We start from the raw sequence: 19,660 nt of genomic DNA, 5'->3' as shown, positions 1-19,660 counted from the left end.
ATTATGCCCTGAAATTATTGGGCTATCAGGGCCATCATAGCTCTGCATGATAGCAATTTTTATTTTCCACTCGATTCGTCATCGTTCTTATGATACAAAATGATTTGTTTATGGAAGCAATAGCTTTCTTACTGTGCTTTGCACAGGGTGAGACACAATTCTGGGAAAGATCTTGCTGCTTAATGGCGATATTTGTTTCCCCCAGATTGCCTGGTTCATATCAAAGTATATTAGAGGTCACACTGGAAAAACAACCATATTAATATAGATCACTTCCTTTTTTGCCTGTTCTTCAGTGCTTCTTTTGCATAGGTTACCCCCAGCGTTTCTTTGTGTAATGGGATTTATAGTATAAGAAGAAGCAATGGAAGGAGTAACTTTCCTTCTGCAGGCCCACTTACAATGAACAGGGCTGTCTTTAGTGGCCAGAGCAGTTTTCTCTTTGAAGAGCCCTTGCTGTTGTGTGTTTTCCAGAGTGCCTACCGCATGTTTACAAACAACACGTGTCTGAAGCACATGATCACCAAAGTCCGGCGCGACACCCACCACTTCGAGCGCTACCAGCACAACCGGGATCTGGTGGGCTTCCTCAACATGTTTGCCAACAAACAGCTGGAGCTGCCCAGGGGCTGGGAGATGAAACACGACCATCAGGGCAAGGTAACTCCTCAGGGCTGAGAAGGCCTTGTGTTCATCAGTTTCTGAGATCAGATGGATGTACTTGAGGTAAAAAGGATGGTCTGGGACAGCTCCGGGGAGGGATCACTCTGGTGGTTGTGTTTTGCTTAGAAGGAAAGAGATGGTATGGAGTAGGTTTCCTTAAAAGGTATTAGAGATCTTAAATATTTGCAAGTCTCACAGATTTTTTTTAAACAGATACCAATTTTCGATTTCCTAAAAAAATATTTTGATACCGCTTTTACGGTTGTGATATAAGTTTTGGTGGAACTTTAATCTAGTGCATCCTCAGTATCTGGAATGTTATATTTTGTGTAGAAAACGGGAGGATTAAAAATAGACTGTGATTAGCAGGTGAGGAAATGATAAGGCTTATCAGTTTATTAGGATTACTGGCATATTTAGCTTCTTGGTTCTTAGATTTATCACTCTCAATGTGATTAGCTGTGAGAGTCCGTATAAATAGTGATCTTGATGCTTGGGAAGATTAGACAATTCTAAACTAAAGTGTAAAAATACTTGAGGGTTGTTTCCTAGATTTTTTTAACTCTGAAAAGCACTTTGTTTTTTCATTAGGTACACACAATTAGGAATGTGAAATTCTACAAACATTGTTCTTTGGCTCACTGTTTTCTGTTTTAAGTAATTTTTGTTCTGTTAAGTTCTTCAGAGGCCAGTTTTCTCCTGAAGAATAGGACAATTTTCAATTTTCTTTAATATGTGCTCCATAGAGAGCATTAGACCTTTGGATTTCTGGGCTGGTATTTGGTAACAGCAATGCTACCACAATATTAATCAAGAAGAGGAAGCACTGAATAAATTCCTACTGGGATTTCTTCACTTTGAATTGGTCTTAGTATTGCTCATTTTCATCATGTTGAATTGTCTGTGTCACAAGTGCCACTTGTGGGCAGTGGAAAAGCCTATTTAGCACTCAAGAGAGACCATGGCCAGTACATGGCAAGACCAGTGCTTGGGGAAACCAAACTGGAACTGGACCTGCCTTTATTAAAGCATAAACCTAAAGAGAATAGAGTAGAACATAGCTACAACACAATATATAATTATGTTTCCTTTCCTTAGCTACTCTTCCCTGCTGAGAAGAGATTTTCCTTTATTTTTTCAAGTATATCACAGTGAGAGCTTGGTGCTCTCGCTCATGAGGCACAGCAATGGTTCTGGCCCTGGTGCAATGCCGAGTAGTGGTGTTCTCATTCCCCCATGGCAGTGTGTGCCTGTCCTCTTTGTGGCGTGTCTTCCATGGTCAGCTGGGGACTGCCCACCTCTGAACTCCCTCCAGAGCTGCACAGCAAAACCCAGCTCCTCTTTGGCTCCTCTGTGTATCCCCTGCAGGAGATAATATCATAAAAGGTCTGGTGTGACTACAGTGTAGTTTCTAATGGGCATTACAGATGATCCTTCAGTCAGTGACCACAGGGAGGCAGAAAACCATTGGAAAATGTGGTAGCAGGAAGCGTTATACAGGCTTAATAGGTCCCTGAGCTGAGCTTTGAGGTTGTGTCCTGCAGTGTCCGTGTGCATACACACAGGCATTGTACAAATAATGCATTTGTGCAGTGTGTGTAAGCACATGTCCATATTTATTCAGATGCAGGTCTTTGTGCTTTTTAATTAGATCTCTGCAAGATGGGCAAATGCATTGGAATTTATTAGAGCACAGTTTTGGTTTTTCTCTCTACAATTAAAGAAATCATAGTAATTGATTACTGAAATCTTCAAGAGAAAGGAAAGGTATTTTAGCAAGCTTCATAGATATTAACTGGAAGAATAACTAGGGCAACTATTCATGTTTAATGGGCTAAATATAGTTTTGGCACTACCTATTTTATGCCAGTCTCTTCAAGCATTGTAGATTTATGGATTATAGCTAGGCAGGAGTTATGAGAGGAATTTTTTTGAAAGGAGATTGTGAACCACAGTGTATTTTGAGCTGTGTGCCAGTGTCCAGATTAGCCCAAAGCATTGAAGCTCCAATGGCTATCTTCACCAAAGCTTCAAAGTGCTAATTTATGCTTTGTTTTAAAGTAGGCTACTACAAGCTGGCCTGCAACCATACATATATTAATAAGATATGATTGTCTTTATCTTCATGTCTAAACTGAGTTGTTATTTAAGTAGAATGCTGTGGAACACTGCATGCAATACTAGGGTGCTGCATTAGCTCAGAACTGAGTGGTGCAGCTCTAGGGGGTACTACCTCCTTTATTGAATCAGGATTTTTTAAATAAGTGATTTACAGTATGGTGTTGACTCAATGAAATCAACCTGTGTTTTGCTGAAAGTGCTTTACATCTTATAAATGTACACAGACTAGATGAAACAGATAGAATGACTTAGAAAAAACCCCAAACCAACCACTTGCTAGTAAAGTAGGTAGATCTTTACCAATCAGGAGAAAAAAATTCAGAAAGACTGGCTGTAATCCAGCAGTCTCTTCCAGTCATCTGCCAGGCCCCAAATATAAATTTCATTATGCATTTCATTATTTCTCACTGGTTTTGTATTTTCTAATCTGTATACTTGCACTGCAGGGTGGCATCATTGTTTGTCAAGGTAAACAAGTCCTGCATCAGGCTCAGATGTAGCAATAAAAATTTCATTTATTGACACTTTAACAAAACACTTTACAGTGTTTGAACTGTGAAACAATTTCACTTACATACCTGTGACTGTGTCAGATGGTCAGAACAGGGTTCTTACTGCTGAGGTGATGGGATTCCTTCCTTGTTAGGCACAAGCTACAGGTACAGGTGATTGCTGTTGGGGCTATAGGAGGCTTGGCACTCTTTTCTGGAGCACTTTTAGGGTTCTGCAGCTGTGGTGTCTCTCTGTATGCTTCTCCTTCCTTGGGAAATGGAAGTATGAACATTTTCTCCCACTGCAGTCCCTAATGCCATTTAGTTGCTATACAGCATGACACACTGGTTTGTCTGCCGACCTTCACAGCAGTCAGAAGAATTGCATTTGCTCTGGTCTGGCTTTCCCAGTCTAAAACAATGATTCCATGAGTACTAGGAGCTGGTGTTGCTGCCAGAAAAGTGGTTCTGCTCTCCTCTCCTCTCATCCCTGGTGAGCTGACTGAGGTTAGAGGAGCCAGCAGGGAGAGGGACAAAAAGAGAGTAATTTTAGCCTGGACCAGAACCCCTGATGGGTTCACTGCATGGCTACACAAACACTTGTGCCAGCACAAGGCAGGAAGGGCACACAGGAGATGAAACAAGTGGTCAGGAGGGAGAAAAATGAGAATGTTGCTTTTGCTGACACCACAGGAATAAATTGTTTGTGGAATTGTGGTTGAAGTACCTCACTGGTAGCCAAACACCGAAGTGGCTCCTGCAGTCCCTGACCACCACTCTGCTGGTCCAGATTTTTTGATTCCTTGAACCAGATGTCACTTTCCTGTAATTCTCCTGCTCAAAACTGAGATTTTTTTTTTTTGCCACTTCCACATGTTTCCAGTATTGTGACAGAAAACACGGAGTGTGTTGAAATAGAACAGTGCTGGTTTCCAAGTGCAACACTGGTGCTACAAAAAGTTTAAATTTCAAGGCTTAGAAACCTTTTTGGTTCAAACTGGGTAGAATTATAGGAGGCTTTAATTTCCCAGGATACATGTCCCTGTGACCTTGTTTTCAGCAAATGGTTGACTGGCCAGTATGTGGTTGTTCTCATCAATTGCCTGATTTAATTTTTGTTTGTTGCCATCATCTTTGTGTTGTTGGTTGACCTTTCTTTTTGGCTTTCAGAGGTCTTTTTTTTTTTTGTTCTGGAAGATGCTGTAGGGTTTTTTTTTTGCATTTTGTTTTGGCTTTTAGAAAAAAGGTCAGTGAACTTAGAACAGTTGTAGCAGAAATACGGCAAAAATGCTTGTTGGTCTGTAATCATAGTTCATCACTGGATGCAAGCATACACTTGACATACATACAGCCAATTGTGTTCATAATTATATGGTAAATACTTCACAAAAGGTAATGGGTTTGCCACTTAATGACACCTTCTTAGATGCTTATAAGGGAATGAAAAGGAGAATACACCAGGATTACTTTTATTAAATATTCAAGTCTTCTGTTCTTGACAGTCATAATAAAGCTTCCCACTTCTGATGCTTGTCAGATGAGAATTTCAAAGGACTTTATAGACAGGAACAATGTAAGGCATTAAACAATTCATCCCTTTGGGTGGGATGGAAAAGTGTTGTCCTCCTTCTGCAGAGGGGAAATGCAAACCTCAGTAACAGATTTTCCACAGCCCCACCTGATGGAATGAAACTTGCATCCCCAATAGGCGTTAACCTCAGACATAATGACTAAAAACAGTGTAGATGAGTTCTGTCTCGTGTGTCCTTTGCAGGCTTTCTTTGTGGACCACAACTCGCGCACCACGACGTTCATCGACCCGCGGCTGCCCCTGCAGAGCAGCCGGCCCACCAGCGCCCTGGTCCACCGGCAGCACCTGACACGGCAGCGCAGCCACAGCGCTGGGGAGGTGAGTGGGGCCTGGGCCTCCTCCTCCTCGGGGGCACCGCCATCCCCTTTCACAGCATTCCATGTGGGGAGGAGCATGATCCTTCTGTAACAGTGCACCACTCATCTGTAAGGATTCACTGTTTTTTCTGATAGCCATTGTTGGTTTTAACGTGTATGAATTCAGAGGAAAAATGTCAAACATGAGTTTTTCTTATTTTGAATTCGCAGTAACCCCACTTAACCACAGGAGAGCATCTGATTACAGATTACTGATTCCTGTATCCAGTCTTTCACTGACAAAACGTGCATTGTCTAGCGTGGTGTCTGCCAAGTGTGTTCATACATAACTGTGCAAAATAAGAGGGGGGAAAAGATGCATGTGAGACTATACATCTAGTTCTGCAGCTTTCCCATGAAGTGTAAAAAAACCATACCACATACAGCCTTTATCAGACTGCTATATGCCTTTGAATAAATATTTAATCTCTGCTTTCTCATCAGAAGTACATGGAAAACAGTATTTTGTTGTTATGTTGTCGTGCACCATTTTCACTGCCAGTCCCCATAGTGTTGTTGTCACTTCCTTATACTTGTAACCTTGTGTGTGTGCAGTGACTTGGACTTCAGTTGTACTTTATTTAAAAACCTCAATACTGTTGGCTGTAGGTTGTCTTTCCAGGAGAGGGCTATTCCATGCTAGCAATTAAACTTAATACAATTAAGAATAGCAAGAGAAATTATCTGATTTATCCTTTTCTTAGCTCAGTCTTGTGCCAGATGAAGGTCTGACAGGCCTCTGTTTCAGAGCAAACATGAATCTTGTCTGCCGCTTCTCTACCAGGGCTTCCACTGAGCTGCAACAAGTGCCACAGCGCTGGTTGCATATCTTGTCACATCCTGTGTGAACATGGTTTAGTCAGCTCCCCTCCTGTGTCAGGAATACTGCAAATGGTTTTAAATAGCATTTTCCATCAGTTTTGTGATGTTGTGTATAAGACAAGAACCTATATACCTTCATATTGCTATTTAGATCTTGAGTAGGGTAAAGCAAGTATTTCTGTTTGATTGCTTTGTAGCAGAGCAGAATTTTTTTTCTTGACTTTACCCAATATGCACCCAAATTATCTTTCTTTAAGCAGCATCCAGTACCTCTGCACTTAAAACAGGTATTTGTCCCAGCCATGCTCCTGAAGTTGTCAGTGCTGCAAAACAAGTATAGTTTATCCAACAAGAAATGATCATAAATATTTCATATACATAGTAGTGCTTACCTGTCAAAATTTCCCACTCCATCTAGATACATGAAATTCCTTAAACAGTGTTTCTATATGCAATTTTAGAAGTGTTTCCTTGATATTGTTACAATTATTACTTGAATTAATTCCAGGTATAATTCCAGATAGGAATCTCAAGCATAGCAATTCCATACAGTATTACCATTCTAGTATTAATGATGCAATGATGTTCTTTTTTACATATGTATGAACCTGAACACCAGTTTTTCCTCTGCACTTCAGGGCTAATGTATTGCATATTGCATATTTGCATTTTTATTTCCTATTTTTAAGCTATTGCATAAAGGAAGTGTACACTATTGCAAAAGATGAGTACTTAATGAAAAAAAAATCTAAATACTTTCTTTGGCTTTAACTTGCCATGAACTTTGATGTTTTGAAGCCACTGACCCAGTTTTTACAGAGATGCTCTAAAGCAAACATGAACCAGTGTAAGGAATGCCTTTTTAGCTAAAGCTGAACTACAGTGTGAAGCTGGAGCTAATAATAATGGCATTCCTTTTCCAGCACGTTGCCTAACAGGAAATAATTCTACATTTTTCTGAAAGAATATTATGAGAGAGCAAAAAGGTCTTGGGAGATGTCTTGGGACTTTTGCTGCTTTGTGATCTCAGAGACTGAATTCAAAAGCAACCTTTTATAATTATTTGATCTTTTGCAGTTAGATGTTTTAGAGACCTTTGGAGCTTGGGAGTGCAGTTCAAATGCCTACCATTACATGTAGGCAGATAAACGGAGAAGTAAACAAAGAGGTCCAGCAGGATGAAAAAGAGGTTGATTGAATGTTTTATAGAGATAAAATACTGAATACTGAGAAATATCTGAAACCTCATGATGCAGTTAACTACAGCAGTTGCCCTGACATAACAAATGCCTCTAAGAACAATTTTGTATTGTGGTTCTACCCTAAAAATTGTTCATATGCAATTTTTTTAAGTCCAGAAGGTGAATACAAGAAAAACAGAACAGTGTTTCTGAATTACTCTAGGAGCCATGTTTTTACCAATTTTGGACTTGTTCGCTGTGCCTGAATGTGAACTCACTTTATTCTCCTCTGAGGCTTCAGCCACAAACTTCTTTCCACTTCAAATTTAGGGAAACTGCATTCATGCACAGGGGTAATAGAGGTGCTAATGAAGGAGCAGAATTTGGTTTCCAGAATTTTTCATGTAGATAAAGATGTCCATTAATTACAAAAGACAAAATTAAATTACAAAATCAAAAAAGATATCCCAGTTTTGGGTTTTTTTGGGTCTCTTTTCAGAATGGGGCTGTTTAAAAATAGCAGTAAATTTTGCATTAGTTTTGATTCTTCCTATTAATAGGCTCAGTATGCTATAAGCTCAGTATGTCTTGCTAGTACCTGTCCTAGCAGCACACCTGCTTCCTGCTGCAGTGGTTACTGGGGGTAGTGATCAAGCAAAGCCTTGATGCATGTGCTTGGTTCTAAGCCATATAAATTCTCACTTTTCTGTACCTGAGTGCTCGTGCTGGCACAGAGACACTCACTGTGGTTGCTTGCACGTTTTCAGGTCGGAGAGGACTCCCGCCATGCAGGACCCCCCGTTTTGCCAAGACCATCCAGCACATTTAACACAGTCAGCAGAGCTCAGTACCAGGATGTGGTTCCAGTGGGTATGTCAGCATCCAGCCTCTGCTCAGAGTTCTCCATCACTGAGGGCCCATGGCAGGGTGCACTGCTGGGGTTTCCATTCACTTGGGATGGCTGGAAGTTGCCATTTCTTATGATCCTTCTGTCCATTAGCATTTCCCCACTGTTCAGTTGGAGCTGTCAGAGCTGGAAGTGTGCAGAACCAAATAAGTGATGTATTTTACCTTCCTAGCTCACATACTCTGTGTGCTCACAGGATGAACTGAAGCCAGGGAGTCAGATTGGGTCCTAATTGGACTCCGTGTATTCCCAGAGTTTTAACTTTTTTTTTTTTCCCCACAACTTGTGAGCATCTGTTTTGGCAGGATTACAGAAAGTGTTAATCAGCTTGGAATTAGCCATTAGCTTAACTTCTGTTCTCGGTTACATACACACAGAGTTACTGACTTCTGTGCCACCACGTACAGAATGTAGCTTGTTAAATCTAACAGCTGTCACATTGTGCTAAATCAAGATAAATTAACATGATTAACTCTAACTGACTCTTTGTACTGTGGTGTGTTTACTTGAAAACCTCTGCCCATTTAAATCCTCCCCCTTGCCATGGACATGATGTGCATGCTTCACAGGATCAGCCATTAATGAGGATTTGATATGGGTTTTTCCAATGGCTGCTTAATGTTTGAGAATAGATGCAGTGAAAATCAAGGTCTCTGCAATTTTATACATACAATAAATATTCTGGTTTGGCCTTAGCTAAAAGTGTAAGTGCTAAAATATAATAGAAATTGCTAACAGAATTATAGCTGTTAGCATAATTCTGTTACGTTATTCTGTTTCGAAAGGATATGTCACAATGAGATTTGGTTCATAGTCATAACAAGTGTGTTCCTTAAAAAACAATAGAATTGGTAGCCTTACATACAAAAGTATCAACCCAGTACTTCTAAACTTAAAACTGTCAAGGTGAAGTATGTCATTATTGTTGAGGACTCAAAGGAATGTCGTCCTTTGTTTTGGGATCTCCTTTTTTCAGCATGATACTGTTGTTAATGCTTTCAGCTTACAATGACAAGATAGTTGCATTTCTGCGGCAGCCCAATATCTTTGAAATTCTACAAGAGCGCCAGCCAGATCTTACCAGGAATCATTCACTCAGGTAAGAAAATTAGTGAAGTTTGCTATTCCCATTTCAGTAAAAATGCTAATTACAGTTAGTTACTTTCGTTAATTAACAGTGGAACATAACAGAATGTAGACTTCTGGTGACTTCAAGTATATTCATAAAGCTGTAGGAAATAGTTCTTTACTGTATTTCTGTGTAACAGGCTGCTATAACGAGGTTGAGGAGAACAGAGGTAATGTTTAATTATCAAATAAAGATGCAGACAAGAAAATGTTTGGAACAACTGGCATAAGAGATTTGTTGATGTCTTCCTAATATGCCAAGACAGCTGGATGGCACAGCAAATGTGCCCATTCATTTAGCTGGGAGCATGAGGCAGAATGGCATTTGGATTTGTCCTTATCTTTGCAAAGCACATTTACAGAAAGGCTGTCCTGACCTCATGACGTCCGGAGGTAATCTTACATCAGTCCGAATTTTTTGTCTTTCCAAAATTTACAAAATGGGGTATCTACAGATTTTTGCACAGTGCAACAAGATCTGAGGAAGGATGATCTTATGTTGTGTGGTTGTTGTAACTCCCTCATCTGTTTAGACTTGGAAATGGAAACACCAGCAACTTGGCTGGTAGTGACCGGAACTGAAATGAATGTATCTATCCTTTCTTGGACGCTACATTTTAAAACTTTGTTTGATTGTTGGCAGTGTCTCTCCTGTGCAATGCTGTGTTCCAGAGTTCTACCCACACTGTCTGGCATGGCAGCCAGCACTGGTGCTCATTTTTCTTCTGTTCCGTGTTACTTACTTCCCTTTTCCTCTGTGTCCTGCAAGTTCCCAAGATTCAACAAGCTGCCCTGTTTTGCAGTTTCCCCGTGTGTAGTGTAACAAGTTTTGTGATGTGACTTCTGTGTTAAAGGCATGGTTAACCCTCTAAAGAAATCCCAGCTGCCAAATCTGAAATAACACACTAGCAGAATACAAGCTCTCTAGAAAATACAGCAGAAGTCTGCAGTTCTCAGCATGCCAAAACACTTGTATCCATATCTGCAGGCAAGTTTTTCCCACCAGGCTTGGTTTAAAATCTGCTGGGAAGTAGCATACAAACAATTTCTGGTTGCTTGTAGTTTTATTGCTTCGTATTCTTTTTCCCAGGGTGCTTGATTTCCTTCAGTCTGATAGTAATTGGTGTAATTTTATTCATGTGTGTTGTGGGTTTTTTTAACAAATTAGACTTCAAATTGCTCACAAGGCTTGTTGGTATTCCCCGATTCTGCTTCTAGCAGAACCTTGCTTTCTGATTACAGATTCATAATTTCCCACAAACTTGATTTCTCAAGAAAAGATGGGTTTCAGACTAGAAATGAAATATCAGAGGATTTTCTGTACCTCCTAATTTGCTTGAGATTATATGTCCTTCTGTACATTTACTTTGGAAGGAGACTGAAGATACATGCCTTAACTGACGTTTTTCAGCAGAATGATTGGGGTTTTAATGAACATAATTTTATTTTACATTGAATGAGATTGGTCAGAAAAGCCATTCTCTTAAGCTGAATGGTTCTGTTCTAATTTTAGTATTTGAAGTTAGTAATTTGATTAAGGTAAATTATTTTCCATTATACTTCTCCTATACCCTTCTAGAGCTGATGCTTCAGTAAGATTTTAATTTTTATAAAGATCCCAGTTTTATTTTTCCTGGTTAGTCTTTTTAAGACCCTGATTTAGCAAATTATTGGAATCCATGTCTATTTGACACATTGTGAGACTAAGCAACTCCATGGACATTGCTGTAACACCTGAAAAATAAAGACCTAACTAAAATCCTCCAGTATAAATTCTTTGTGTATTTTTTTTTAAATAGTGATTAGTACAACTGCCAGTAATCTCTTCCTTTGAGGACCTTGGTGCAGTTGAAGTGAAATTATAATTATATTGAATATTCCTATTATTAATATTATTGTAATTATTACGTAGGTGAGGAGGAAAATCAGTATTTGGCCAGTGGAAAAGGACAAAGATAATTTGAAAAGATCTCTGACATTTTCTGTCTAAAATAATTTCTCATTACCTTAGAGAAAGAAGAGATAAGAAGTTGAGAGTCTATTAAAATATAAAGTGAAAGTATACTACATGTAGAAAATTGCTGTTCAGAGATCTCATGGTGGAGTGAGAACATTATACTTACCATATCTTTGTTAGGCATGTTGCCAAGATTAAATCTTCTTCCAAGCCACTGCAGGTACATCTGAGAGGCTGCTAAATAGTGTAAAGGGCTTCAGGCAAAGGCACCTGTTGTACATTAAATATAATTTATATCTTAATGGAAGGTAAAAGACATATATATTTTAAAAAATCACTGAAATCACAACTCTCAGTGGTAACCCTAGGAAGTCATGGATTGCATTCATTTGGAAGGCTGCATATATTAGTTAACCCAGAAAATGTCCTTCTGGTTTCTGGTGTTGCTGCCAACCAAACAGTGGGATATATTTTATAATCCACCATTTATTTCCTCCAGCCTTGCCATTTGGGCACTGATGTAAAGTGAAGTGGGCTCTGGAAGTGTCCTGATGTCCCTGCCCTGCCGATTGCATGGAGTGTTTTTGACCTTCTTGTCAGTGTTGGTAATAGGACATGGGGTAGACAGACCTATGAGCTGAGCTAATGCTGCTGGTCTAACACAGAGGTCTTTTCTGTTTGTTTGGGGGTTTTCACCTTTCAATTTGGGACTAGGTTTAGGTTTTACTACATGGGTTTGATTCTTGTTTTCTTTTCCTCCAGAAGTGTAAAGCCAAATTAGAATGTATCTCTACTGTACTATCATACTGATAAAGAAAAAATATGAAGGATGTACTTGTATTTCAGAATGCAGGGAAAGGCTCTGCAGAGAAAAATAATAAGAATCCAAGGAATTATATTCAGATCCTAAAATTATGTGTGCTACCATGCTCAGAACTTAGGATGCATAGATTCCACAACAGTGACCAGACTGGGTCTAGGAGAAAGGATGTGTGCTTAGATGAAATAGAGGGGGGAAATACTGCAGTTTTTTTACTGGAAGATATCTTAAATGCAGTGTGGTATGAAAACACTGGCTTTAAAATCGCAAGTATGCATTGTAATGTATGGCTTGCGTTTGTCTAGAGATTCAGAAGAGACAGTGAACTCTTTAAAGAGTTCAGCCTCCTACTTTGAATTCAGAGACATGGACTTGAGTGTGAATTTGAGGGATTGATTTTTTTTTTTTTTACTCTTTGGGTGTCTACCCTCCAAGAGCATGAACACATGAGCATTCAAGAGATGAGGGCAACGGGAGCATCCTTCCTCAGAACAAAGTAACTTTTTGGTTGTAGTATTTTACTGCTCACATGGGCTTGGTGTGACAGAGAAAAAAAGCAGGGAAAACCATAACCTAGAGATTTCTGATATACTCTCTGCTATGGTACATGTTGATGCTTTATTTGCAAAAGATATTTTGAAAGCCTTTTTTTTGCTCACACAGGGAGAAGATCCAGTTCATCCGGACAGAGGGAACCCCTGGGCTGGTGCGTTTATCCAGTGATGCAGACCTTGTCATGTTACTCAGGTAGGCACTGCTGCTGCCCATGCACATGTGGAACACCCTGTGGCAGCTGTTCAGGAGCTTTCAGTGAGCAGTGTGGGCTGATGGTATCACCCAATCGTTTGCCTTTCCCTCCCTGGAGTTGCAGCTGGGAGAGCTACAGCTCAAGGCTCAGGTTTTATTTTCATCACGTTCAGTTCTAGATGGTAGTTGAAGGTCACGCTTTTCAAGTGCGACCTTCAGCTACTTGTGATTCATATAGGTTTGCCCAGGCCACCTTTAATTGTCCTGTTGCATCCAGCCCTGATGCTTAGAAAGGTGGTCCAGCTCAGATCTTTATTCAACAATGAGCCTTGTGCTACTTTTAGACTGCATCTGTTTAGTTCTGTGCTTTGGGAAGTGCCTGTTTGTAAAGGCACATACTTGAGAGGTCTTTTTATTACTTAATATCTCTCTTACCTCTTCACTATGCTGTCAAGCATTGTCCCCTTTAGTGAAGGCAATATTCTTAGACTTCAGAAAATGGGAAGCTGATTCTTTACTACTTTTCATTTAAGCTATTAACTCGAAAAATCAGGCAGATTTTTTGCTAAAATTAAACCCTTCTATCTTGATACTGTGCTCTCATCCACTGTAAAAATGCATCAAGAAGTTCATGGGTACCTTTAAAATGGAATCTAGTGAAATAGAATTGACATTAGCAGTTGTATTTTGAGGCCAGGTTGCATAATCCTTTCTGGTCCCTAAATCTCCAAGTTATTACAGCTATTAAAAATCTCATTTTAAATCTATGTTTGGGCCTTTTTGAAATGTAAATATTGTTTCTTAAAAAACGTTTTAAAATGTGTAACTTGGAGGAAAACATCACATGGCCATGACTGCAAAAAGAGCTGTCAGAAAGGACCCGCTTAAAAAAAGTCTAGGTATTTGTTCGGTGAACAGACTGAGTAAAAAGCATTTTTTATTTGAGCATTGTTTTCATTGCACTGGATAGTATAAGATTGGCTTGCCGTTCTTTCTATAGGTCAATCTTTGAAAATAATTTTAACATATTATTGCAGCAGTTTATTTGTGTCATGTTGCACATTCAAAATACCTTTTTATACCAGACCCATTCTGACATTAGATATTCTGTCCCTTTTTGGATTTGCTTGTCAAATTTGGGAAAGACTGAAATTTTTATATATATATATATATGCATACATACACACACACAGATGCAGTGATTAGGCTGCAAAATGTTTGAGTTTTTTCACTTAAAAAGTTGTGTATCAGTTATAAATGAAGCATGAAGTAACTGAGCTTGAACATGCTAGATGTGATACCTGGTTCAGCAGGACTGTTATTAAACATAAAATGTTGTGCTAACAAGCTTACCAGTCAATACACTTAACAAGTTCAGATGTGATTCTTAATCCTGGAGGCTTAGAATGTTTCTGAATAAGGTTATTGACCCCTTTGTAATGAGAACATTAAGAAAAAAAAACACCAAAGAGGGGGGCCCATGAATTTTCAAGGCTGATTAACTATATTTTAACCTTGAGAGCAAATACCCAAATAGCAGTTACTGCTTTCCAGTACTTTCAAAATCTGCTTGAGGAAATGGCAGTAAAATATTTTGTAGCACTCTTAAGTGCGCATAGTGGAAATAGGTGACTACCAAAGAATGCAGGTTAATAACTAGAAATTTATCCCTAGAAAGTGAAACCTGCCATTTATTCAAATAAATATGTTCTTTCTTCTTTGGTCCTTTTTGCCAGCTTGTTTGAGGAGGAAATAATGTCATATGTGCCGCCACATGCCTTACTTCATCCCAGCTATTGCCAGTCCCCGCGAGGCTCGCCGGTGTCTTCACCTCAGAACTCTCCAGGTAAGTTGCTCAGGCAAAGCTTCTGCAGGGGCTCCATGAAACCACTTCTTGTCCTTGATAAGACAAAGATCTAGACTTTTGAGCAAAGTCAACAAGTCCAATTGCATTTGACTGTCCGACTTGAACCTTTGCCTTGGGCTCACAAGATGCTTTGCTGGGTGTATGCAACTTGATTTTGTTCTGACTTGTAAAAAAGCATGCAGACTTGTTTCTCACTGGTGTGAAACAATTAACTGACTGCTCATGCCAGCATCCTGATGCCTGGAGATTTAAAGCATGGATCTAATAGTTGTACATTAAAATACCAATGTAATGGGGCTGTGGGGCCATGAGGGTCAATTTTATGTATAAAAGCCAGCCTGTTGTACTTGAACACAAGTTCAAAACATAGCATACTGCAGCTGTCTGAATATTCATGTCAGAATGGAAGGAAACTGATATTCCAAATTCTGAGTTGCAGATCAGAACTAAGTCATTGCAAGTATGACAAGTTCCATTTGAAAGCCACGTTGATAGATGTTGCTATGCTTAGTTTCCTCAAAATAACAGATAAATCGGAAGTGATTTAAGGGGATTTCTACAAATTTGATAACAAAAATATAGATAAATAGAGAACATTTAGGGTGTAGGCAGCTCTAGGTAGTTCCAGACAACAAGAAATTTTTATCAGAAAAAGAACTGTGGTTTTCATGGGCATTTCCCTGTCCACAATAACAAAAAGCTTTGCCTTTTCATGAAATCAAATTAAACGCATTCACAAACATGCGGTAACTTTTCCTGCTATTGAACAAAGGACCTCTGTAAAATCTCTCTGAAGAAACTATCTGAAGACTTTAATGATCTTAGGCTTTCTGTGAAGCAGTGAAATACAATGTTCACATTTATTAATACTTTCAGTATGTATATAGTTTAGATATAACTGTTTCCCTTTATTGAAAAGAAGGGAATGATCTGCATCTATGCGTCTTACTTTCAACTGCAAACCTGGCAGTCTTTTATAAATAAAACTAGTTTTGGCTTCCAGAGTTAAGATTTCTTAATCACTGGTATGTGCACCAAAGCGTGCTGCGCATAGCTTCATTCCAACAAAGTAATTCCAAAATGCACTGAGTCTTTTACATGTGATATTCTCATTTACTCACAGTAGCAGTAGACAGTAGAGAAGGAACAGTGGTGGGTTTAGTCTCATTCTCCCTAAAATTGTAATCTCTCTTCTGGCTCATAGAAAAATATAGAGAGACCATTGAATCTCCCTGTCAGTCTGCAAGCATGCATGTTTGTGTTGGTGTACAAATGACTTTTTTGATGAGAAATTGTAAATAGCCCATGTTTCTATGGAGGCTCTGTTTTTTCTCATCAGCTAAGCTGGCTGTGCTGCACTGCACGAGGTGGGGTGTTAAGGATCCATTGTTCAGATCAGTCACAATCACTTGTACTTTCTGTTTTGGAAAAGATGAATAGTCATGAAGCTACTCTTTATATCTGCTTTAGAATATAACCTCTTTGAAAATCAAGTATGATTATCACATCACTGGTGGTTTTTAGCTGTTCCATTAACATCTTTTGTTCCCAAGGCGGAAGTAATCACTATAATTGCCCAGGAATTTCTTGGCATATGCATCTGATTTGCAGTGAGGACTTGTCATGTGCTGACAGAATATTATGATGCTGATCTCTGAACCATGAAGTAATGTGTTATCAGATTCATGTTTTGTGGTACCCTTCAAAAAATCCAGCTTCCTTGAGGGGTTAACATTAAAGTATATTTTTGTTGCCTTTTTCTGGTGACTGCATTTTTGTACATTGTTTGACCCAAAGGAAAACAAACAAGAGAGGGAAAGGCCAATAGTTAAAAGGCTTGTTTACTGTTTCTGTAAGTTTTCAGGAGATTTCAGCTCAGTGTGCCTTTAGAAGCTCTTGGTGCTCTCAGTAAAAGAAGAAAACCACTATAGAAGAATCAATGACCACGATCGATCTGTGTTTTCAGAGGGATCCTTCATGTTCCTTCTGGAGCCCTGCAGATTCCATGATATTTACTATCCTCCCACACTTCACTTGAAGCCTGGAACAAGTGCCAAGTGTCTTTCTGGTTGGACAGGTCTTTTAAAGACCTGTTAAATGGCATTCAGCGTTGTTTGTGAGCTCACTGGCTCTGATCTGTGCAGAGATAGACTCTGCAGCTCCTTCCAGCCCCCACTTCCGCAGGATGTGCTGTCGCCTTTTCTGTCAGACCCATCGGCTTTGTGGCTGCTCTCCTTCCCCTTCTCTGCCCACAGGCTGAACGGATGCACCTCCTCTCTTGTTTTACCTGAAACCTTACGTTCCCATGCCTTCCCCACAGTAGCAATCAATGTTCTGTATTGGCTTAGCTTCATGCAGTGAGCCACAAGCAAACTTGCATGAGGAACTGAGGTAAAAGACGGAACTCTGCAGAAAAGCTCATTTGTGCTTTCAGTGCATTACAGGTGACCACTAGTTCCAGAGAAGTAGTTGGCAACTTATGTGTACTTTACGGCATGAAAAATTTTAAACATCATCCAAATTTTTTGTGGGGTGTCTACACAGCCATGCAGGGAAGGAGTTTAACTGCCTCCTTGGCACCCTGCCTTGCAATCAAATCAGTGGAAGTCATTTTTCCAGGGAGGCAGTGGAAGTCCTAATGATGGCCATTTTCAGAATAGATCAGACTAAACACTTATTTTGTATATACTGCACATGCAGTTGTAGGGCATGCCTTTTTTTTTTTTTTTGGTGTAAAGATCTCACCTCTTCTTGCTTTTAAGAAATTGACTTTCAAAACCAGTTTTTCAAAATTAAATTCACTTACATGACCATCATGTATGTTTCTGCAGCCACAGATTAAAAGTTCCACGAACTTAAATTTGGTAGTCTTTCCATTCTTCCTATATTTTTCTTCCTTGTTACTTCCCCAGGGAAAATCTTCCACTAAGGAATTTCCAAATATTTTCCTTCCTCTTCTTGGTGTAGTCAACATGGGCAATGCAGAGTCCAGCCTATTTTTGCTTCATTTCTGAGTAGTTGTTTTCCTGATAATATTAAAACCAGAACAGAACATTTATTGTATTAACTATTATAAAGGTAAGACATAAAGTCTACTTGAAAAACAAGAAGTCTTTCTAGTCGCTTGTGTTGTTTTTAAAATCCATCTTTTGCATTGACCTGGATTTACTCTTTTAAGATTTACTTGTGAAAGATGATACTATTGGAAGTTAGCAACCAAAAAGTCTTGGATGCAGAGCAGATTTGAAGATATGCAGCTTTTACTCTTTATGAAGGTGACTAAACCAAACACATACCATGCATATCTCTTGCTGTGAAGGAGTCTTTCCAGGAGCAGATGGGACATCCATCAGTTGGTGTCACACAGCTCATTCTGTGCCTGTTGCTCCCTGCAGGTACTCAGCGTGCCAACGCCCGAGCTCCAGCTCCGTACAAAAGAGACTTTGAAGCCAAGCTGAGGAACTTCTACAGGAAGTTGGAGACTAAAGGATATGGACAAGGCCCAGGGAAATTGAAGTAGGTTGAAGCATCTCATGAAACTGGATTTCTTTTCAGGCAGCTGGCCTTGTCTCGCGCATCTGCAAGCTTCTTCCCATTAGAAGGAATGCAGATGTTACGGTTACCCAGGCATTTCTGGGAATAGAAAACCTGTAATAAAAGACTTAATGCCAGTATGTGATTCATAGCAGAGGATACAGCAAGTTCTGAGCACCTCTGTGCTTCCTCCAACTATGTTTTTGTACAGACAATATTACCAATACAGTGCCAAAAGGAGCTTTGGGGCTTTGGGAAGACGCCTGCAGAACAGGAGGCATCTGAATTCTTCCATTATGATATAAACAGTTATATTTTCTCATATCTTTTTCCACTAAAAAAAATTTAGATAGACATCTCTTTTGTACATCATTGCCTGTTCTGATACCACGGTCCTCTTTAGTAAAGAGGATTCATACATTAAATGTTACTAAACTCTAAGGATTGCCTTAAAAAACAGCTGGTATTTTTATTTTAGAACTTGGAATGGTAGAGTACTTGGAGTGAGGTCTTCCCTTCTTCATTTATTAGCTAATCATGTGATTATGTGCTGTTATGTATAAGAATTTTTCTCACAAGATACTTTCAAAATTTTGTAAATTACCAAGTCTTGTGCCAGTTATCAAACTCATAGCCATGAGGCACTAGAACATGATTTAATCATTTCCTCTGTTATAAAAAAGGGGTTTTCTAATTTTTTTTAAATTTCCTTCAGCCAGTCACTTCTCTTATTTTGCAGAAATCTGTGCAAAGCTCAGACTTCATTCATGTGAGCTTGTTACAAGTTTTGCAAAACTGAAATGGGATTAAAATGCTGTTGTTTCGACAAGTCTTAAGAGGCAAAGGTTGAGCAATATCTGCCTAGAATATAATGAAATCATAAACAGTTAAAGCCTTATCTATGAAGGCTTTGTCCTGAATGCTTGGGCAAATAACTGGTGGGGAGCATTTGCTCCTTGTAAGAATCTGTTCCATTTCTTACACCCTTTTTTCCCTGCCCTTTCTTCCCTGACCTATTTGCCATCACACTGTAGATTTTTAAGCTGTAGTTTAACATGTGAATGGAAGTTTTCTCTGGGTTGCTTTCCCAGGCAGCAGCACTGACTTGTTCAAAGCAGGGCCCAGCACAGCTCCACTGCTGCCTGGGTCCTCTCTTTGCCCAGGTGCTTGCTCAGCTCCAGGCTGTCCCCTTGCATGTCGTTGGCAGGATGGCTCAGTGCAGTCACTGAGCTCTGCAGGGCCACTGGGCCATTGCAGGAGCTGGGGTGGGTTCAGCTGCCTTCCTGCAGCTGCTGGCTGATGGACACACACAGAAGGCAGTATTTGAATATAGAGCAAGTGAAGTTTCAGGAAACTAATTACACACATTTTTTTGGCAGAGGATAAAATGTTTAAGTAAGGAGGATTCTTTCACCTCTTCTTTTAGATCTTTATGACACTTCCTCATTTTCACAATTTTTCTTTCAGAAGGTACA

At 39.5% G+C, this 19,660-nt stretch overlaps 1 protein-coding gene across 1 annotated transcript in view; it reads left to right on the top strand.

The window, feature by feature from the left end:
• The window catches only part of HECW2 (HECT, C2 and WW domain containing E3 ubiquitin protein ligase 2), a 143,886-nt gene that overhangs the window by 95,944 nt on the left and 28,282 nt on the right, over nucleotides 1–19,660 (top strand). The window contains exons 14-20 of the mRNA XM_030951967.1: nucleotides 475–660; nucleotides 5,050–5,184; nucleotides 7,993–8,095; nucleotides 9,135–9,231; nucleotides 12,701–12,784; nucleotides 14,521–14,630; nucleotides 18,047–18,167. Of these exons, the coding sequence (XP_030807827.1) occupies nucleotides 475–660; nucleotides 5,050–5,184; nucleotides 7,993–8,095; nucleotides 9,135–9,231; nucleotides 12,701–12,784; nucleotides 14,521–14,630; nucleotides 18,047–18,167 (836 nt within the window). The remainder of the gene's footprint in view (nucleotides 1–474; nucleotides 661–5,049; nucleotides 5,185–7,992; nucleotides 8,096–9,134; nucleotides 9,232–12,700; nucleotides 12,785–14,520; nucleotides 14,631–18,046; nucleotides 18,168–19,660) is intronic.

The sequence above is a fragment of the Camarhynchus parvulus genome, chromosome 7 (assembly GCF_901933205.1).
Source record: "Camarhynchus parvulus chromosome 7, STF_HiC, whole genome shotgun sequence".
In the NCBI taxonomy this organism is placed as follows: domain Eukaryota; kingdom Metazoa; phylum Chordata; class Aves; order Passeriformes; family Thraupidae; genus Camarhynchus; species Camarhynchus parvulus.
This window is presented reverse-complemented; position numbering and strand designations above follow the sequence as displayed.